General features: G+C 45.3%; 1 protein-coding gene across 4 annotated transcripts in view; it reads left to right on the forward strand.

Annotated features, from left to right (window-relative positions):
- The window catches only part of LOC309331535 (merlin-like), a 28,834-nt gene that overhangs the window by 1,862 nt on the left and 4,711 nt on the right, over positions 1 to 22,261 (forward strand). For 2 of the 4 annotated variants that reach the window (XM_081843781.1, XM_081843779.1), the window contains exons 2-15: positions 1,892 to 2,042; positions 2,676 to 2,801; positions 4,182 to 4,304; positions 6,580 to 6,663; positions 9,705 to 9,773; positions 10,576 to 10,658; positions 11,061 to 11,136; positions 13,274 to 13,411; positions 15,737 to 15,811; positions 17,464 to 17,577; positions 18,081 to 18,203; positions 18,524 to 18,741; positions 19,410 to 19,515; positions 20,810 to 20,937. In XM_081843781.1, coding sequence (XP_081699907.1) covers positions 1,953 to 2,042; positions 2,676 to 2,801; positions 4,182 to 4,304; positions 6,580 to 6,663; positions 9,705 to 9,773; positions 10,576 to 10,658; positions 11,061 to 11,136; positions 13,274 to 13,411; positions 15,737 to 15,811; positions 17,464 to 17,577; positions 18,081 to 18,203; positions 18,524 to 18,741; positions 19,410 to 19,515; positions 20,810 to 20,937 — 1,553 coding nt within the window. In that variant the 5' untranslated portion in view covers positions 1,892 to 1,952. Of the gene's footprint in view, positions 1 to 1,891; positions 2,043 to 2,675; positions 2,802 to 4,176; positions 4,313 to 6,579; positions 6,664 to 9,704; positions 9,774 to 10,575; positions 10,659 to 11,060; positions 11,137 to 13,273; positions 13,412 to 15,736; positions 15,812 to 17,463; positions 17,578 to 18,080; positions 18,204 to 18,523; positions 18,742 to 19,409; positions 19,516 to 20,809; positions 20,938 to 22,261 lie in introns of those variants that run through there. The other 2 variants (XM_081843780.1, XM_081843782.1) reach the window with 2 other exon arrangements.

Below are 22,261 nucleotides of genomic sequence, written 5' to 3' on the forward strand. Positions count from 1 at the left end.
GTGGTACCTCAGGTTACAGACGCTTCAGGTTACAGACTCCGCTAACCCAGAAATAGTACCTCGGGTTAAGAACTTTGCTTCAGGATGAGAACAGAAATCGTGCTCTGGTGGTGCGGCGGCAGCGGGAGCCCCATTAGCTAAAGTGCTGCTTTAATTTAAGAACAGTTTCAGGTTAAGAACGGACCTCCAGAACAAATTAAGTACTTAAGCCAAGGTACCACTGTAATAGAAAACCTCCAGGGCAGCAATATTTTGGCTAGAGCACCTTTTTTCTCCCTCCTGTGGCTTCCAGCAACAGGAACATTACTTGCCTCCAGTAATGTGGAAGAAGAGCATAGCCAACATGGCCCAGATGAACATAGCAAAACGTTTTGATGCATTGTAATTCATGTTCATAGTTTGGTCGATATTATTTATGTTCTGATTTTCAAACTTGTTTTTAACCTTGGCTTTTGCTGGCAGTTGTAACAATGCATTTTCACAAGGACTCCCCCCAAAACAAACAATCAAACAAACAACCCTTAAAGTGATTTGGAAATGCGGAGAACTGTCTTAAGACTGGGACAATGAAAATGGGGGAAACTGACAGGTTTGCCCAACTTTAGTGGCAACAAGCAACTGATGATGGGGATAACAGCCATGTCCCCCCTCAGGCCTTGAACTCCTTTGGCAAAGGCTTTGACAAAAATATGCTCATAGAAGACTGCTCATAGAAAGGCAAAGCAAATGGCCCTTGGGGGCAGGGCATGGTGCAAGAAGAGGTAGAGAAACTAGATGACTTTCTGCTTCATTGAGCTATTCAGCTGTCCTAGCAGATTAGGGTTATCTTTTTCTTCATTTGAATAAAAAGGCAAACCTTATATCAATCAGTTGCCACCACCGACCACACCACGGGCTGGTCAGCTTGAGGGCACTGGGACAGATCCCTCCCATGAAGTCATTTTAAAATCTGCAATAATGTGTCATCTCCCCACCCTTGGCAGCCCTTCCAAATTTTAAATTGGGACACGATTCACCTTTTGCCTACACTTGAAAGGGAAGCAGCATTGCTCCTATGGCAAATTCTCTGTGAAGTGCATCTGCTGTTCATCTCTCATTACCTTGGCCCACGGGCCGAGACATTTTGATGCTGAGAGGCAGAACATTTAAATGTCACCCCCTGTGCGGACAAGAATAGGATAGTCAATTATTTCTTGCTTTATCTGCTGCCCTTTAGTGCTGCTCTGAAATTTGCTGCCTGAGGTACACGGATTTGCCGTGCCAATTTCATTCTCCCCCACCTTTCATCCACTGTCGCCTTCCAGAGAGGACATGACTGAAGTTTATAAAAGTATGCAGTGTGGAGAAAGGAGAGAGAAGTACCCCCCCCCAAAAAAAACCCCTATTTATTTCATTTCATTTCATTTCATTTCATTTCATTTCATTTCTACCCTCCCTTATCCTCCAAAAAGCTCAAGGTGGTGTATGTGGTATTTTCCCTATCTCATTTCATCCTCACCACAACCCTCTGCGTTAGGTTATGCTGAGAGGCAGTGACTGTTTGTAAGAGCTGTTTGACAATGGAACGGACTCCCTCAGATAGTGGTGGGCTCTCCTTCATTGGTGGTCTTTAAGCAGAAGTCAGACGGCCATCTTTTCAGGGAGTCTTTAGCTGTGAATCCTGCACTGCAGGGGGTTGGACTATGACCCTGAGGCCCCTTCCAACTCTGTGATTCTGTGACCAGCCCAAGGTCACCAAATGTGCTTCATGACCCAGTGGGGATTCAAACCCTGGTCTCTGCCAGGCCGTAGTCCAACACACTAACCACTACAGTGCACTCTTATTAGGGAGTCTAGAGCCAGGCTAGGGCTGCCCTGATGTTGATGCTGTTTATCTGTTCTTTTCATGCAGCTGCTTGTTTGCACTGGATTGCAGGCATCCTTTGTGTGGCTTTCCCTGCAGGCATAAAAATATGTCCATCACGGGGCTGAAGAGGAAGCAGCCAAAAACGTTTAAGGTGAAAGTAATAACGATGGAAATCGAAATGGAGTTTAGTTGCGAGGTAAGTGGCTTTTCTCTTTTTTTAAAAAGGCCAAAATTAAGGTGCAGAAATGCTTCCATCGGCACTTTAGGGTTTGCATATAAAATTGGGCATTGGAGTGGAGAAAGCGGATAGAGATTTTTTTTTCCCCCTCCACCTCTCCCATAATGCTAGAACTTGTGGAGAAGCTGAGTGCTGGAAGATTTAGGACAGGCAAAATAAAGGGCTTCTTCAGACAATGTAAACTATGGAACTCACTCCTGCAGGAGGCAGTGAAGGCTGCTAGGTTGGAGGGTATAATCTTATACACAACTATCAAGTCCTCCCTTTCCTTGTCTTTTTTCCTCATCCAAACAGCTCCAAATATTGTAATATTTTCTTCTAAGGGAGTTGCTGCAGCCCTTTGACCAGTATGGTTGCCCTTTCCGGGCTTCTGGCACTGGCCACACGCTTTCAACAATAAGGGCTAGGAACTTGATCTTTCCACAGAGCTGAATTCTGGACCCCACACTACAAGATATGCCTCTTCTTTGCTTGCACTGTTTGAGTTCTCTCAACTTAGGCCAGCAATGGAGTGGGTCATCCCTTTCTAAAAACCAGGCTGTTGAGTTTCTCTTGGCTTTTCCCACTGATGTTCTGTCTTTCTTCCTATAGATGAAATGGAAGGGGAAGGACCTTTTTGACCAGGCGTGTCGCGCACTGGGCCTGCGGGAATCCTGGTTCTTTGGCTTGCAGTACTCTATCAAAGGAATGAACACCTGGTTGAAGATGGATAAAAAGGTCTGGAGGCTAAACTTTAGCTTGCAAAAGAGCTTGCATGGCAATCAAGAAAGTCTTAGTAAACTTGATTCGTGCTGCTCCAGATGATAGGACCCGATTCAGTGGATTCAAATGGCAAGAAATGAAATTCCGTCTAAGTATTAGGAAGAATGATAAAAAACTGTTTGACAGACCCCAGAACATAGTGGACTGTCCTTCATTGGAGGGGGTTTTTAAGCAAAGGTTGGATGGCCATCTGTCAGGGATTATTGTGATTCCTGCATTGCAGGGGGTTGGACTAGATGACCCTAGGAGGTCCCTTCCAACTTTACAATTATATGATTCTATATTTGGGAATGCTGCCAGGAAGTGAACTTGGGACTTTCTGCGTAGAAGGCAAATGTTCTACCATTGAGTTACAATAGCCCTTTCCTGTTGCATCTCACTGTGTAGCCATAGAAAAGCCACCACACTTTCTGACCTTAGCTGCAAACTGGGCCAGTATATATTGCAGAATGGTGGGTGGGTTTCTCAAAGAGAGCAGGGCTTTGCCTAAAGCAACCAAATGTGTTCCTGGCAAAGTATTGCCGCTGCACAGTGGCTCAGCTGCTCATCTTTCTGTCTGTCTGTCTGTCCATCTTTCTCTCTCAAAAATGAGTTCTAATACTCTAAAATACTTTAAAACACAGAGAAGGAAAAGGAAGTTGAAAAGGCACATGTGTAACTAATTCTTCTCTCTTTCACCATGTAATGCTATATATATGTGCTATATATTAGGTTTGGGGCACCTTAATCCCTCCAGATGTAGCTGAACTACAGTTCCCATCACCTCCAGCAGGCAGGGCCAATGGGATGCTCAGGAACATATCTGATGATTCCCACACTATCTTTATCTCTACCTATAATCCCTAAAGTGGTAAATACATTAAATCTATTAATATAAAATGTTTAAGTTCATAAATATTCTAAATATTGGAATACAGTATTACCAACATTATCCTCTATAAATACAGTTGTACCTTGGTTTTCAAACAGCTTAGTTCTCAAAGGTTTTGGCTCCCGAACACCGCAAACCCAGAAGTGAGTGTTCTGATTTGCGAACTATTTTTGGAAGCCAAACGTCCGATAGGGCTTTTGTGGCTTCTGATTGGCTGCAGGAGCTTCCTGCAGCCAATCAGAAGCCACACTTTGGTTTCTGAATGTTTTGAAAGTCGAACGGACTTCCAGAACGGATTCCATTCTACTTCCGATGTACGACTGTATAATCAAACCCAATATTTAAAATACACATGTATACTAAAAGTCCATAAATTTACAAATATATAAACCTTATAAAGAACAATATAAGATTTAATTTATTTTAAATGTTCTTTAAAACTGATTCCCTTTGTTCTTCAACAGGTTCTGGATCAGGAAATTCCCAAGGAAGATCCCATCAGATTTTGTTTTTTAGCAAAATTTTACCCTGAGAAAGTTGAAGAGGAACTTCTGCAGGAGATCACCCAACACCTCTTTTTCCTGCAGGTCAGAAGGTATTTCTTTTATTTTAAAATTGACTTTTGAATTGCTGTAGTTACCTTCTGGGCATTTGGTGTGTCTGACCCCTAGGTTTTGGAATCACTGTCTGCTTATTCTTTCACGCTGTGCCTCCTGTCAGTGGCGAGAGCTTGTGAAGAGTTAATTTTCTGGCTTGAGCAGGTTTCCTTGTGAAAGGTTTTTCTTCTGTTGCTGTTATATATTTCTTTTCAAGATCATCTTGACAATTATTTGTGTTGAGCTGTTTTGCAAAGGCGAAGGCACTAAAGGCTGCCTCCCCCCCCCCCCCGTTCCTTTCATCTCTGAAAACCTGCACTTTCATTTTCTTCTCTTTCAAACCAGCCTCGGCTTGCCTTGACTTTGAGGAATGCAATTCACCTGCAATTATTTTTTTCCTGTTCCAAAAGAAATGCAAAATGGGGAGCAGGGTGAGGAAATCGACGCATTAGAACTTGCAGAGGTTCCTGACGGTTAAGAATCAGACATCGCACCTGCAGCAGAATAATTGGGGATGGGGAGCGGGGGCAGAGAGAGCGTGTATAGGCAGCTGGGTGCTTCAAGGCATTCAAATGAACAGATTAAATTAAAGCAGGGAGTGGGAAGTCTAGCCACACTTCCGCTGCCACCACACCCCTCAGTGGGTTTTCCATCCTCTTCAAGTGTTTTGGCTTGACGGTGTCCCTGAACTCTGATCATGCCTCTTGGATAGAGGAGAAAGACAGATGTGTGTTTAGAGAAACTAATATTTTAAAACCACAAGAAGAGCCTGCGGGATCAGGCTCAGGGCCCATCTAGTCCAGCATCTTCTTCTCACAGTGGCCAGCATAGCTGTCAACTTTTCCCTTTTCTTGTGAGGAATCCTATTCAGAATAAGGGAATTTCCCTTTAAAAAAGGGAAATGTTGACAGCTATGGTGGCCAGCCAGATGACTGTTGGAAACCTGGAAGTAGGACACAAACATAAGAGCCCTCTGCCCTCCTGAGGTTTCCAGAAACTGGTATTCAGAAGCGTGGCTACCTCTGGCCATAGAGACAGAACATAGCCATTATGGCCAATAGCCATTGATAGCCCTCTCCTCCTCCATGAATTTATCCAATCCTCTTTTAAAGCTGTCAGAATTGGTGGCCATCACTGCCTCTTGTGGGAGGGAGTTCCACAGTTTAACTCTGACCTGCCTTTCTTTGGTCTGTCCTGAATCTTACAGCTTTCAGCATCGTTTCATGTCCATGGGTTCTAATGTCCTGAGAGAGGAAGGAAAAGCTTTCTTGGTCCATTTTCTCACTGGCCACTCCACGTTGAGCTAGATGGACCCTTCTTGGTTCAACGCATGGGTAGGCAAACTAAGGGACGTGGGTGGCGCTGTGGGTTAAACCACAGAGCCTAGGACTTGCCAATCAGAAGGTCGGCGGTTCGAATCCCCGCGACGGGGTGAGCTCCCGTTGCCTGGTCCCTGCTCCTGCCAACCTAGCAGTTCGAAAGCATGTCAAAGTGCAAGTAGATAAATAGGTACCGCTCCAGCGGGAAGGTAAACGGCGTTTCCGTGCGCTGCTCTGGTTCGCCAGAAGCGGCTTAGTCATGCTGGCCACATGACCCGGAAGCTGTACACCGGCTCCCTCGGCTAATAAAGCGAGATGAGCACCGCAACTCCAAAGTCGGTCACGACTGGACCTAATGGTCCGGGGTCCCTTTACCTTTAGGCAAACTAAGGCCCGGGGGCTGGAGCCGACCCATTTGCCTTCTCAATCTGGGCCGCAGACGGTCTGGGAATCAACGTCTTTTTACATGAGTAGAATGTGTTCTTTTATTTAAAATGCATCTCTGGGTTATTTGTGGGGCATAGGAATTCGTTCATCCCCCCCCAAAAAAAATAGTCCGGCCCCCCACAAGGTCTGAGGGAAAGTGGACCAGTCCCCTGCTGAAAAAGTTTGCTGACCCTGGTTTAACGCTTCCCAGGAGTGCTTATTTTCTAACTGCCAGGAGCTTTGTATGTGGCGAGAGAGTAGCATTTGAACATTCCTTAGTTAGCAATGATGCTTTTAAAAAAGGGTAATTGACAGCCTGAAATGTTCTTGGGTACAGCTCACAAGTCTGCAGTTGCTGCCAGAGATTCTTTTCTTTCCCACTTATAACTCGGCTAACGGTTACTTTTCATGTGCCAAGACAAAGTCTGGGCATGTATTGCTTTGTTTTCAAGCTTGTCTAAGCCTTGGATTTCTCTCTCTCCTCTCCACCTCCCCCCATTTCTTCCGCCTCCACCCCCCAGGTTAAGAAACAAATACTGGATGAAGAAATCTACTGCTCTCCTGAGGCTACAATTTTGTTAGCGTCTTATGCTGTTCAAGCCAAGGTGAGGCTTTGAAATTGCTTGGTTGTCACCTTCTATTGCTTGCAGAACAACATTAAAAAAAAACCTTTTGCTTAATCACACAGTGCTAATTAATGCAGGAAAGCACCCATTTAAAGCAGTGCTGGAAAACAGGATTTTTGGCACCTTGTTTTCTTCTCATTTGGGTGTTGGCTGGTTTTTTAGCTTGTTTATGCAAGAAGGTATATGAACATATCCTAATTCAAAGAGCTTGCAGGAGGGCGAAAAACAGAGCAGTTCTTCTTTAAAATTTATTTTCATTAAACATTTTCTTGGTTTACAAAAGTACGTGCCTTGTCTCTTTTTTCAGGTTGTACAGTCTATCTTACAAATCAGCTACATTTGTTGTGAGACATTCGGGTTGAATACAGTATAAGGTTGGGGAAGAAGAGGGGGGAGAGCAGGGGTGGGGTGAGGAGGCTTATATTCTTTTGCATAGTGTACGTGTGGGGTTTTGTGTCAGCGTCAACTAGGTAGGTTCTTTTTCTCTTCGTTTATTACATTTCCTTGGTCGTGAGAGGTGTTGGGGCAGGGTGTGGTTGGTTGTCTGTGGCTGGCTGCAATGGAGTTTGTTTGCATTTGTGAGGGGAGGGAAGGCTTGTTGGGTCAGGTAACCCAGATTGATTCATATGCTGTCGGTGGATTCTTGTTGTGTTGGGCTGTGTATGTGATAAAGGGGGGCCATTATGGGGTGAAGGCGTCCTCTTCTGTTTGTCCCCGTGTCAGTTTCAGTTTATTGGTTAGCTTTTTTAGTAAGGTTGTTTCCCATACAGTTTGATACCATTGGTCCACAGGTCTCTCCAGTGTTTGGCTCTGAGGCTTCTGGCTGCTGAGAGCAGGTGGGTTATAAGCTCTGTATAATGTTGAGTGTTCATTCTGATCTGGGAAGATGTTCAGTAGGGCCAGTTCTGGGGTGAGCTCTAATACCTGTTTAGTTATTTTGCATATCTCTCGTAGGACTGCTATCCAGAAGGGTTGGATTTTAGGGCATCCCCACCACATGTGGAAGTATGTGCCTGTGGAGGTACAACCTCTCCAACATCTTGGTGAGGTACCTGGGCATATCAGTGCCAGTTTCTGTGGTGTTAAGTACCACCTATAAGTGAGTTTCAGAGTGAGTTCCCTTCTTTTGGCTGATATGGACTTAAAGGGAGGTTTAGACCACATTCTAATCCATTGGATGGGGTTTATTTCATAGCCTATGTCATGCTCCCATTGTTCTTTGATTGCATCAAGGGGGTTGTGGGGTTTTTGAATAGTATTTTGTATATTATGGATACCATCCCTTTGCCGTGTCCCTCTGCTGCCAGGAGAAGGTTTTCGAAGGTGGTCAAGGGCCTAGTGGCTAGTGATTTTACTGCTGGATTGTTTAAGAAGGCATGTAGTTGATTGTGTGTTAGCAAACTAGTCCCCTAGTTTGTCTTGTATTTCTTGTGTTGGTATGGGTTTGTTCTTTTTGTAGAAGAGTTTAAGGAGTTTTTTGGCTCCTGTTTGTAGTGTGGTGAGAGGGTCATAATGTCTTGTTATAATTTACCAATTTTTGATGTTGTTTTTTTAAGGGATGCCCTCTCCTTTATGCAGGCTCCTCTGGTGACCACTTTTATTGTGTCCTAGAGGAGGGGGGGTTGTTATGTTGCCCATGTCGTTTAAGTAGTTTTGGAGAGTTTTCAAGAGACTCTCTCTAGCTAGTTGGTTTGTGGCAGAGCAGTTCTTTTGCAGACACTTCTGGTTTTGCAAATAAGGATTTCTGCAGGCTCCAAAGACATGGAAGTCTGGCGCAGCCTCCTCTCTGACTGTGATTTCACTGGGCATTGTTCACCTCAGCTTCTCTGAGATTAAATTTACATATTTTCTACCTTGATGTAGTATTTTTTTTTAGTCATTGTTTTAGGCCTCTGCACTATTCATTTAAAGCAGCATAATACCACTTTAAGAAGCCGTGTACCACTTAAAAAAGTACCATATTGAACTGAATATAAGCCACACGTTTTTCCAAATTCTGACAGTGAAACGTGCGTGTGGCTTATATAAGTGTGGCAAACATAAGTGTGGCTTATATTTGTGACCTTCCCTTTCTTCTGACAGCTCTGGGGAGGCTTGAGAGCAGTGGGGGACTGTGTTGTATAACATTCTTTCTTTCTTTTAATTTTTTAAATACATTGTATGATTCTATCTCCTGCCAACCTAGCAGTTCGAAAGCATGTCAAAGTGTAAGTAGATAAAGAGATACCACTCTGGCAGGAAGGTAAACGGCATTTCTGTGTGCTGCTCTGGTTCGCCAGAAGCGGCTTAGTCATGCTGGCCACATGACCCGGAAGCTGTACGCCAACTCCTTCGGCCAATAAAGCGAGATGAGCACCGCAAGCCCAGAGTCGTCCACGACTGGACCTAATGGTCAGGGGTCCCTTTACCTTTACCTTTAAGATTCTATCAAAAAATGAATAAAACATAGTTTTAAATAAATCACTCCAACTGAACACTAGCAATGACCAGCTCATTTAAAATACATCCTGCTGATGATTCTTTCTTGCTTCCTGCAAAAGTTAGCATACAAATACAAGAAGAGCCTTGCTGGATCAGGCCAATGGCCCATCTAGTCCAGTATCCTTTTATCCTAGAGGCCAAATACCCCAAAGAACCTAGAAATCTAGATAGACTGCCTCTGGACCTGGAGGTTCCATAAGAAACCTGCTGGATCAGGCCAAAAGGGACCCATCTATTCCAGCATCTTTTTCCCATAGTGTCCAACCCCAAATGCCTGAGGGAAAGTTCATTGGAAGTGTGATGGCCTGCTGAAGCAGTTCATATCTGTTGGGTTTAATATGCTCGCTGGGGAATGTGTTGGGATTGAAGACGAATATCATTTCATTTGTTGCCCTGAACTGCCTTCATCCTCTCCCCCTGCTGAGGATTCTGTTACCCTTTTAGCAAGCTTTTTCCTCCTAGCTGGCTACTTCCTTCATGGCATGTTCTGTGAAAGGGTCACCGTCTCTCCTGATCTCTTTCTCTTCTTTGCGTTACAGTATGGTGACTACGACCCAAACCTGCACAAGCCGGGCTTCCTGGCTCCAGAGGAGCTTTTACCAAAGAGAGTAAGTTTCCTTTTTTTTAAACAAAAGACAATCACCACCACCACCAGCAGCAGCCAGTGTAGGCTGATGGAGTTGGGCAGGTACTGGGGCAGACTGGAATTTCAGGACCTGGGACAGTTCTGAAATAGCTACTTGCTGCAACGAGAACTTGATCTATTAGTGTGGTAGCACCTACATGCTGGAACGCTTTGCCTGTTGACACCAGGAAAGTGCCTTCACTGTACTCTTTCTAGCGCCTGCAAAATATTGATTTATGTTTTGATCCGCTGTTAGTTTATTGCCAGAATTATTTTTAAATAGTTGCTTTTATAATTTTATTGTTTTATACTCTTTGTACACTGCAGACAGGGTCTGTCCCTAGTCACAATGTGGCTTTAGAGCTCAGAGGTCAATAGCCGACAAGATTTTCTCACTGCGTCAGCTGCAGGAGAAATATCAAGAGCAGAGACTCCTCTTCTACATCACCTTCATAGTCCTGACGAAGACACTCATCTTTAACCAGGCCTTTGATTGATTGATTGATTGATTGATTGACATTCAGTGCCTTTTAAAATGTGTTCGGGTGGGATTATTGGGTTGTTCTTGTTTTTATTTTCTGTCTTTTGTGTTTTTATATTGTGATTTTATTCTGTGAACCGTCCTGAGACTTGCTGGTATGGGGCGGTATACAATTATTATTATTATTATTATTATTATTATTATTATTATTATTATAAAAAATGGGGATTTGGGGGCTCCTGAGAAGACCAGCTTTGGGATTTGGAGAAGGGAACAGCTGCACTCATTTCCTTTTCCTTTCCAGGTCCTCCGCCAATATCAGATGACACCTGACATGTGGGAAGAGAGGATTACAGCCTGGTACGCTGGGCACCGGGGCATAGCCAGGTACTGGGGCACCTGTGTCTGAGGCCATAGCATGGGGCAGGAGGAGGCAGCTGAGTGGCTGATGGGTCTTCACTGTCCTATCAAACGTTGCTGGAGCAACTGAGAAGTGAGGCTGCTTCTTAGGTGCTTCTTTTTCATACTAGAATGCAAGGGCAGGAAAAAACAACAAGAAGTGGGTGGAGCAATGAAGATAAATTTTACCTTTCTTACAGCAGGCTGGTTTCCACATGCCTTTTCATATTGTTTTGCTGCAGCTTGTAAGTTGTTTCAATTGGTGCCAATGGAAAAGCAGAATAGAAATCCTACAAAATAATTAAATGTTGCAGGGGGTTGGGCTGGATGACTCTTTGGGTCCATTTCGACTGTAAAATTCTATGTTTCTCTATTGTCCTCTTCTCTTAGGTATGAAGCTGAGATGAACTATCTTAAAATTGCACAAGACTTGGAGATGTATGGGGTCAATTATTTTCCTATAGCTGTAAGTGTCTATGTTGTTGTGGTTTTTAAATGCAGCTATATTTTTCTGGATGCATGAAGTTTGCTCCTTTAAAATTGGCAGCAGGGAGTGGGGGGCTGGGGGGGGAGGTGGCTCAGTCTCCTATAGAGAAAGTCAGGGCAGAGCAGCAGTGGATTTGAGTGGATTTGAGCTGGGAGAGGCTTAACCCCATCCCCTCTGTGTCACAGGGTCCAGCTAGGACCATCCTGTCCTGTCCCCTTTATAAAGATCTGAGGAATGAGAACATTACCCCACTCTTACTTACCATCCCAGGCCCCCCAATCTTTGGCCACATTGTGCTTTCTTTTATCAGATCAAAATGATCAGACAACAGCAAAGGTTGCTAGGTTTATCAAGGGTGCAATGAGATTAAGGGCCACTATCTGAACGATAATCTTGGCCATTTGATTGCCCTTTTTACCCATTGCTGTCTTTTTTATCTGTATAGATTTTATTTGTATGTATTGCTTGTTTTATGTTGCTATGGCCGTTGGCTAATGCGAATAAAGTTTATCTTATCTTATCTAGGACCATCAGACAGTTAGGAAGTGTATAGATGACATCTTTAGAGTAAATTGCCAGTATGAGCCCTCCAAATTGGATCAGGGGCCCTAGAGTGGGAGAAATAGGGGTCCTTTCACCCTTGGCCTTCTGCTGTGGTGCCAATCCAAATCAAGCTTCCTGTGACTGCTTTGTGCATTTTTTTGCATGGGGGCGGGGGAAGGCTCCCACTGGAAAAACAAATAGCAGGCCTACGTGCGTCCATCCAGACCTGGATTGCAGCAAGGGGGCAAAGCATTGGAGTGTCTCCTGCTGGAAACCAATGCCCCATGTGGCTAGCTGCACAACTGCAGCTTCTTAGGGGAGAAGACCTGCTGGGACAGGTCAATGGCTGACCTGGTCTAGCATCCTGTTCTGACAGGGACTATCCAGACGCCTTAATGGGAAACCAGCAAGCAGATTAAAAGCACAAGAGCACTCCCCTCCCCATGTTGTTTCCGGCAACTGGTATTCAGAAGCATTGCTTCCTCCAACTGTGGAGGCAGAGCAGAGCCATCGTGGCTAACAGTCATCGAGAGCCCTCTCCTCTTTGAATTTGCCCAGTCGTCTTTTCAAGTCATCCAAGTTGGCAGCCATCACTGCCTCCTGTGGGAGGGAGTTCCATAGTTTAACTTTGCACTGCATGAAGTAACCCTTCCTTTTATCTGCCCTGAATCTTCCAACATTCAGCTTTGATGAGAGCCAGTGTGGTGTAGTGGTTAAGAGTGGTGGACTCGTAATCTGGTGAACCGGGTTCGCTTCCCCGCTCCTCCACATGCAGCTGCTGGGTGACCTTGGGCTAGTCACACTTCTCTGAAGTCTCTCAGCCTCATTCACCTCACAGAGTGTTTGTTGTGGGGGAGGAAGGGAAAAGGAGATTGTTAGCTGCTTTGAGACTCCTTAGGGTAGTGATAAAGTGGAATATCAAATCCAAACTTCTTCTTCTTCTTCTTCTTTGCTGGATGTTCCCAAGTTCTAATGTTATGAGAGGGAGAAAATATTCTCTGTGTACACTCTCTCCATACCATGCATAGATATTTTGTCATGACACCTCTTATTTGCCTTTTCCCTAAACTTAAAAAGTCCCAAACACTTCCAGAATGACTCCACCTAGGCTGACCTTTGGCTCCCATTGGGTAGGAAGGAGCTTGTAAGGGATGGCTTTGCCACTGAGCCTTGCTTGAACCACCAGGTCTACCTGATCTCTGGTGTGACTTGTGTTTCATCATGCTCTTTTGTACTGAATCTTGGTTTCCCTGTGATCTGCTCTGATCTAGATGCTTCTTCAGTTCTGACTCCCAGTTCTAGGCTCCTGATTCACTCCCATGGCCCAGCCCTAATCTGGATGGAATCCCCAGCAATTTCTTTGAAGAAGCCACTTGTGTGATTGCTAATTTTGTGTGTGGTGCCTCACTTAGTTTGCTATATGGGTTCAGGCTCCAGCAGCCAACTTTCAGCCTCCTACCTGGCCCATTCTCAGGCTGTGTCTGAGAATTGATGCCTGAGAATCAGTCAAGCCTTGGCTAAAGAGATTTTTTTCTTCACTCTGGACATTTGCCACCAACATCTGTTCCTGCAGCAAAAGAAGAATTGTACAGACTTTCTGCTTGGCGTCGATGCCAAAGGGATCCATGTCTACAGCATCAACAACCGCTTCTCTCCAAACAAATCTTTTGAATGGAGCAGCATCAGGAACATTTCCTACAGCGAGAAAGAGGTAGGTAGGTAAAGGTAAAGGTAAAGGGACCCCTGACCATTAGGTCCAGTCGTGACCGACTCTGGGGTTGTGGCACTCATCTCGCTTTATTGGCCGAGGGAGCCGGCATACAGCTTCCGGGTCATGTGGTCAGCATGACTAAGCTGCTTCTGGCGAACCAGAGCAGCACACAGAAATGCCGTTTACCTTCCCATCGGAGCGGTACCTATTTATCTACTTGCACTTTGACATGCTTTCGAACTGCTAGGTTGGCAGGAGCAGGGACTGAGCAATGGGAGCTCACCCCATTGCGGGGATTCGAACCGCCGACCTTCAGATCAGCAAGTCCTAGGCTCTGTGGTTTAACCCACAGTGCCACCCGTGTCCCTTAGGTAGGTAGGTAGGTAGGTGTGTTTTATTAAGGGGTGGCAGAACTGGAGAAGGTTGGGTTTTGCCTTTATGCTCTGGCTCCACTTCTGTCTATGAAATTCATTTAATTTTCCACTTTTCCACAAGAACTTAACCGACAGCTGAGAAGGTATGGCAACTGATAGAAGGATCTCAGCTATGGGGATATGCACTTCAGGATAGTCTAGAGCAGTGTTTCCCAACTTTTTTTGGCCACTGTCCCCTTGGTTCCATAAACTCATCCTCAGAGTCCCCTACCCTATCCTATGGAAAAGCATCATTCCAAAAAGTGGTTTGCTGACCCACTAAGGAAGATAATATCACAATAAATTTCAGCAAATAATATATAACATGAAAAAATATTTTTACGCTTTCTGACTGATGTAAAAATTGTGTTATTCAATTGAATATTGGATATAGATAAAGATTTTGTTCTAACTCTCGCAATATTAATTGCATTTAACCTTTTAGGTAGAATGCATTAGGCTTGATTTCTGTGTGCATTTTGCGGCTCTCATATGCTGCATTCCACCTCTCCTTATTTGACCACAGAGAGGCACAAATGAAATGGTCACTCAGGAGGTTTGGCTATGCCTGTTTTGAGTTAGCACTGGGTTGTTGATCTCTCCTTGAAGCTCTTTGACATGTTTTGGGAACAGGGAAGTAAGACAGGAGATTGAAGTGTCAATAGCTCCTACTGAAGGCATGGCTGTCAAGGTAACAGAGGTTAAAGTGCGAAAGCTGAGAGCAGATGCTTTGGGGCACCATATATCAGTATGGAGCTATACGTGTTTTACATCCCATGATCTGCAACCTTTCCTGATGTAGGGAGAACAATGTTTTAAAGTTTATAACTCTTTGTGTGCTATGTATATAAGTTTTCTTCTAATGTGCCTCATGGCAGTTTTTCTATCTAGAAGTTCTGCTGAGCAGCTGTTTAGCAGGGCTGGCCTATAGTTTTAGGCAGTGCTTTTTTCTAAAAAAAAAATGTTTCGGGGTACTCTCGTTTTGACTCAAGAAAAATCACCATTTGGGGGAAATAAATACACTAAATGGACAAAAGTACAAAGATTAACAAAATGTTTAGGGGGATGCACTGGTTTTAGGGATATTTTTGCAATAGTTTTAATAAACCAGGTCCCTACAGCAGGCATAGGCAAACTCGGTCCTCCAGATGTTTTGGGACTACAACTCCCATCATCCCTAGCTAACAGGACCAGTGGTCAGGGATGATGGGAGTTGTAGCCCCAAAACATCTGGAGGGCTGAATTTCCCTATGCCTGCCCTACAGGATGCTGAGATTGTTGTTAGTATCTTGGTCTCATCTTTTATTTAAAAGGTGTTCCCTCACCTGTGTAATGAATTGGTGGTGTAGAAGTAAATTCTTATCACATGACTAACAAAGACGTAAGGGTGAAGGAATTTTATAGCATAACATATTTATATATACTGTAACTACTCACCAAACATGTGCAAACCTTCACCTACCACAGACGCATGGCAACAAAAAAATTAAGAAAATCAGTAGCTATTATTACCAATCTTGTGGCTTGTGAAAACTCAGCATCATCAGTATAAACGAATGTGACCAATGGAAATAGCTTGGAAAGCAGTAAGAAAAGTAAAACTTCAAATACGAAGCGAGGGAAGTGTTTCGTTCTGGTGAATCATAAATAAGCGATCAATGTGTTCAGAGGGGCTCCTCTTCAGCCCCCCCTTGTCTCTTAGTGCCCCCAGGTAACCCCACTGAGCCGCCAGGGGGCAGTACCACCCACTCTGGGAATCACTAGTCTAGCACTATGGTAAATGCTGTGTGGACCCTCTATTTTATTGCATCTAATTATGGGAAAGCAGTGCTTCAGCCACATAAAGGCTTTGCATGTGACTGAAGTGATGAAGATCACCTGTATATCCTTTTGCCCCCCCCCCTCTCTCTAGCTCACAATTAAGCCCATTGACAAGAAGGCCGAAGTCTTTAAGTTCTTCTCCTCACAGCCAAAAGTCAACAAACAGGTGAGGGTTTCCTTTTGGCTGTCTCCTTCAGGGTGGTTCCCTCTGTAGGAAGGAAGCAGTAGCTGGTCTCTTAGTGCCTATGGAAGGGTGGGAGGGACAGAGATAAATTCAGGCCCATCAGGGGGGTCATGAGCTTAGAACTGGTCTGTAAGCATGTGGTTACATATGCCTCTGTCTCGCTGTCTCATCAGGATCCTTTAGTCCAGTGGTTCGCAACCTTTTTTTGGCCATGCCCTAGCTAAGCATCTCTAAAATCCTGACACCCCCCCATTGACATATAATTCTTATTATTCAAAATGTGAACTCCTATTCATGTGGAGGAAGCCTAAAAGGCCATTTACTCTTAATAACTCATTCTCAAATTGCACCCCCCCTTAAAAATCAGATTGCTCCCCCTGTGTCCCCCATGTTGGGAACCACGGCTTTAGTCAGAGCTTAGGGCAATAAGAACTACATGCATGGTGAGGTCTAATGGGATTGCCATCACCTTTGAGCCCTGCCTGTGCACTTCCCTGGGGCATCAGGATGATGGCTGTTGGAAACCCAATAAATGCGGAATTAGATGGATCTCTAGTTAGGGTTGCCATATTTCAAAAAGTGAAAATATGGGCACAAAAGTTGTTGAGGTTTTCACCCAGACACTGTTTCCGATGACCGAATCCCAGCTATGCCCAGGAAATTACGAATGTATGGCAACCCTAGTTTAGCTCAACTGAGCTTCCAAGCACCTCTGAATGGCGGGGCTGTAGAACCACCAACAGGGTATTGTGTGCCATTAGGGTTGGGTCTCACAGGAGAAGCAAAAGCTGTCAAACCTGTTTCTTCTTCACGCAGTGCATAGTTAAACTATGGAACTCCCTCCCACAGGAGGCAATGATGGCCACCAGCCTAGACGGCTTTAAAAGATTAGACAAATTCAGGGAGGAGAGGTCTATTGATGGCTACTAGCCATGATAGCTGTGTCCTGGCTCTACAGTCAGAGGCAGCCATGCTTCTGAATACCAGTTGTTGGAAACCACAGGAGGGAAGAATGCTCTTGTGCTCAAATCCTGCTTCTAGGCTTCCCACAATGGGCATCTGGTTGGTCCCTGTGAGAACAGGATGCTGGAGTAGATGGGCCCTTGGCCTGATCCAGCAGACTCTTCCGATGCTCTTACGTTATATTCTTCTGGGCTTGCTGAGCTGGGTAAAGTCAGTACCACAGCCAGCTCCCAGTGGGCCTTGTGAGCCGAGTGCTTGGGAGACATTGTCTCAGCAGAGTGTTGAGGACACCTGGAGCAAGCTGGGAAAGCCTGTCCTGTACTTCCTTGGAAGAGCTGGCTATGCTGTCTTGAAGGGCCCTTGTCTGCAAGGAAGCCCTGGGTTTCATGATGTGGAAGGGATGGTGATGTTAGTGGAGACTCATCCTCTGACTGAGGAAGGCAGGTAGGCAACCTCTTCAGACCAGAATAGGAGGTGCTAAGGTTCGCTCACTGAATGGGGCAGCCTGTGGGGTGTGGTTCAGGGATCACAACATAGGGGGCGGGGAGTCAGTTGCATTTGCACCCTGCTTGTAAGCTTCCCAGGTGTATCTCCAGCTGGCCATTGTGAAAATCAGGATGCTGGCTGAGGTTGGATCCAGCGAGGGTTACACTTGCCTTCCTTTCCCGCAGATCATGCAGCTGTTCATCGGAAACCATGACTTGTTTATGAGGAGGAGGCGAGTGGATCCCATCGAGATCCAGCAAATGAAAGCGCAAGCTCGGGAGGAGAAAGCAAGGAAGAAGGTGAGCTTTTGGGGGAACATCTGCTTCAAATGTTGTCACAAAGCTTCAACCTGCTGCCTCTTTGTGGAGATCTCTCCTGGGCCGGAAAATTCATTGGTTGACTATGAGAAGGTCACACCCTCCACCCACCTCTTTCTCTTTCTCTCTCTCTCTCTCTCTCTCTGTTTTGCCTGCCTCACAGGGTGGTTGGGAGGGTAAAATGAGCAGGTGGGAACCATGCAGGTCATCTTGGTTGGAAGAATACTGGAACAGAAAAACTGAAAGAAGTCAAATATGGCAACCACCTTTTGTGGACTTATTTGCAAGGAGGCTTTCATGATATATTACAGTTCATAGCATGGGATCCATTCCAGCATACAGACGGTATATAAATGAATAAACAATGTAGTGTTTGGTAGGGGAGAGGCAAGATTAAGATGGGCATTGTAGCTGTTGGCTCAGGGGGCTGCACAGTGTTCCTGCGAAGCGTCTCTGCTCATGGTCAGCCTTGCCAATTCCCCCAGATGGAGCACCAGCGCCTGGCCAGGGAGAAGCAGCTGCGGGAGGAGGCTGAGCGGGCGAAGGAGGAGTTGGAGCGGCGCCTTTTTGAGGTGGAAGACAAAGCCCGGCAAGCCAATGAGGCTTTGGTGAGCCATGGCAGTGGGGCCTAGGGTTGCCATATTTCAAGAAGTAAAAATCTGGACAATTGGTGGCTCAGCGTAAGTTTGGGTGATCACCATGATCTATTGCCCTTTTGGTGGGGTGAGCAGGTGATCGTTGTCCACTGTCTGCCACCACTGATTCCCCCAATCGCTGTGCCGATTGCCCAACAGGCAGAGGAGCAGCTACGGGCGCTTAGCAGGCTCTGGCAGCTCCAGTCCCAGTGTGACTCCCAAATGCTGCCACTGCCCAGTCTCTCGTCATTATTGAGTGCATTTTATCTTTTCAATACAAAATCCCTCTTCAGCGCCGTTCGGAGGCAGCGGCAGAGCTGTTGGCTGAGAAGGCCCAGATCGCTGAGGAGGAGGCCAAGCTCCTGGCCCAGAATGCCGCCGAGGCTGAACAGGAGCGTCATCGCTTGGAGATGGCCGCCTTGAAAACCAAGGAAGAGAAGCTTCTGATGGAGCACAAAATGCGGGAGGCAGAACTGATTGCCATGAAGCTGGTGAAAGAATCGGACCGAAGGTGATGAGGCTTGGGGCAGGATGCTCAGTGGGCTTTGGGGCTTCTGGGGCTGGCTGGACGCTGCTTAGGATGGCCTCCAACACGTTTTTCTTTTCTTTGGAGGGCATTTCCTTGAGTCCTTCTTTCAGATTTGATCAGGTTTGTTTGTGATGGCCCCTTGAAAAGTACATAGAGAGGAAGGAGGAAGTTGGAAGAGTGGCACCCTTTCCCAATTCCTCTTTCAGCTCAATGTTTTTCTCAGGATTAATTCAGCTGACCCAGCCTGCTTTTTTAAAATGAATAGTGCTAGTTCTCACCTCCCAGACTAATACATGGATTGGAATGTCATTATCCTTTGGATTTTGCACTTCTCCGAATTTTGCAACTCTCTTTCTGGCTCCAAGAAATGTACCAAAATGCATTAAAAACACATGTTTTTCAATAAAATACATCTAGAAAGGGCATACATTCAGATAAAATATGTACTTAAATAACTTAGTGATAAAATCTGTATTTTGATATTATTATTATTTCATACAAATTATGCACCACTTAGGCAGCTGACAGAATCATGAATATTTATCAATAAAAGCACTGAAAATTAGGTAAGGCCCGTGGCAATTTCCAGTGCATCAGTTTAGCGTTATGGGGTTGCATGAGCACTGATGGTGGTGGTTCTTGGTTGGCAGGGCTAAGGAAGCTGAACATCTGAAACAGGACCTGCAGGAAGCCAGAAATGCAGAGGAAAAAGCCAGGCAGAAACTCCAGGATGTTGGCAAGCTCAATCCTCCTTCTGTAAGTCTTTCTCCTGGTAGGGAAGTGTGGGGTTTGCTAAGGGGCCTGCAATGGCTTTTATTGCCCCCCTGGGCAGGTTCCCAAGATTTTGCGTTCTTTTTTTTAAACATTTCCTTTATTACCATTATTAACAATGCAAAAGTTTGGGAGCAGGGTATTACTTCATACCATATACAAAGCAAACAAGCAATAAATAATAAGAGAAAGAAATGGCTGTGCACCATCTAAATTGAGACATCCATATTTCCTGAGCTGGTGAAGACATCTGAAGCCAGCCCTATATAGGGAAGTTTTTAATGTTTGATGTTTTATTGAGTTTTTATATTTTGCTGGAAGCCACTAGTAAATCATCATCATCATCATCATCATCATCATCATCATCATCATCATCTAAGTCCGAAGCAGAGGAAATACAATCCCACCAGATGACATAAAAGCATTCTGGATCCTCCATCCTCCCCCTGGAAACATGCAGTTTATGTGCAGTTCTTTCCACAATAGCCACAAGTTCTTATACTACACAGAAAAATGCAGATTTTTTTCAACGTCTTTCCTTGCTGGGCTATTGAAATGCTCGCTGCAGCTAGCATCCATGTCAAAATCTCAGTGTTCTCATTTTTAAAAAGTAATTCTGTAGCCATATTAGCAAAATATGCAGGTAGCCCTCTAAGCAATTTTTATGAAATGAGCCAACCTGGCTGCTCCCTCTTATCAGTGTTTATAGCCAATGTATGTGCAAGAAGTTAACTTGTTCGGACAGCAGGCAAAAGGCCAGTTCTGCAGATCAAAGTGGCTGAGGTGCCTTGTATGTTCCTAAGCCAGTCTCTGTCCATCCAGCAGGTCTTAAAGCCCCTTTGCAGGCCAGAACTGGAGCCTGTCCCTGGACTTGGCACCAGGTTCCAGGCACAAGTGCCACAGAGGGGGCATTATGAATCTGAATCAGAATTTCCATCACCCAAGACTGTCTTTCCTAGAAGATGTTCTGTGCCCACTCGGTGTATTTTTATTTATTGCATTTATATCTCAACTTTTTTGCAAAGGAGCTCAAGGCGGGGTCCATGGTTCTACCTCCTCCTCATTTAATCCCCACCACAACCCTGTGAGGTAGGTTAGGCTGAGAGACTGTGACTGGACCAAGGTCACCCAGTGAACTTCATCGCTGAGTGGGGATCTGAGCCTTGGTCTCCCAGGTCCTAGTCAAATGCCACTACAGTCCCCTTAAAGACTGTTCTGTCTAAAAGCCTTCCGGGTTTCAGATGATGTTTCAAACCCTTCCTCTCTGTTTTGTCACCAGAATGCTGCCAAGGGCACCCAGCCCTCCTCCGCTGATGCCAGGGATGCCTGCCCTGACAAAGTATCCATAAAACTGGATTTAAGGGACATTGACTTGAAGAGGCTTTCCTTGGAGATAGAGCGAGAGAGGTAGGAACTGAAAATAATTATAATAAATAATAATAAATTTTACTTATACCCTGCCCTCCCCGGCCAGAGCCAGGCTCAGGGTGGCTAACACGAATAGCATTTCAGTAAAAACATAATAAGAAAAAACAATTAAAATACAGGTTAAAATGCAATTTAAAATGCAGCCTCATTTTAAAAGTCAAAACCATAAGGGGAGGGAAACATAAGGGTCAGACTGAGTCCAAACCAAAGGCCAGGCGGAACAGCTCTGTCTTGCAGGCCCTGCGGAAAGATGTCAAGTCCCGCAGGGCCCTAGTCTCTTGTGGCAGAACATTCCACCAAGTTGGGGCCAGTACTGAAAAGGCCCTGGCCCTAGTTGAGACCAACCTAACCACCTTGTGGCTTGGGACCTTCAAAATGTTGTCATTAAGGTCCTCCGTGGGGCATACCAGGAGAGGTGGTCCCGTAGGTACGTGGGTCCTAGGCCGCATAGAGCTTTAAAGGTCAAAACCAGCACCAGTACTCCACCGGGAGCCAGTGCAGTTGGTAAAGCACTGGATGAATGTGATCCTGCAGCAAGGACCCCATAAGGAGCCTCGCTGTGGCATTCTGCACCTGCTGGAGTTTCTGGGTCAGCTTCAAGGGCAGCAGGCGAGGTTTTCTGAGCTCTCAATTCAAGATGCTGTCACCAGAAGCAGAAGCACTCTGCATCAGCTCAACCAGGCTAAAGGGGTCCCAAAGGAAAGCTTGAGAGCATCACCTGAATGCAACAGCAGCACTCTCCCCACTTGTGATTCCCAGCAACTGGTACTCGAAGGCATACTGCCTCCAACAGGGGCGGGAGAACACAGCCATTGTGTCTAGTTGCCTTGGATAGCAATATCCTATCCATGAACTTGTCTACCCACCTGTTTGAAGCTGTCAGAGTTGGTGGCTGTCACTACATCTTGCGGCAGAGAATCCCCTAGTTTCACAATGCTCTTTGTCAAGGAGTTCCATCTTTTGTTTGCCCTGAAGCTTCTGACATTCAGCTTCACTGACTGCCCTGTATTTTATTAGAATCCATTCCAGAAGTCCATTTGACTTCCGAAGTAAGCTCCTGCAGCCAATCAGAAGCTGCGGAAGCCCTGTTGAACGTTCGGCTTCCAAAACACTCAAGTCTGGTTTTCGATTGTTTGGGAGCCGGAATGTTAGACTCCCAAGGCGTTTGGGAGCCGAGATACAACAATTAGTATTAATTGCAGGGGTTGGACTAGATTACCATAAATCCAACTTTATGATTTTAAGAGTGGGAGTGCACTTTCTCCAGACTTTTGTCCTCCCCTTTTACTTACCAAATATTGTC

Source organism: Podarcis erhardii, assembly GCF_964252035.2.
Source record: "Podarcis erhardii genome assembly, chromosome: 16".
Lineage (NCBI taxonomy): Eukaryota > Metazoa > Chordata > Lepidosauria > Squamata > Lacertidae > Podarcis > Podarcis erhardii.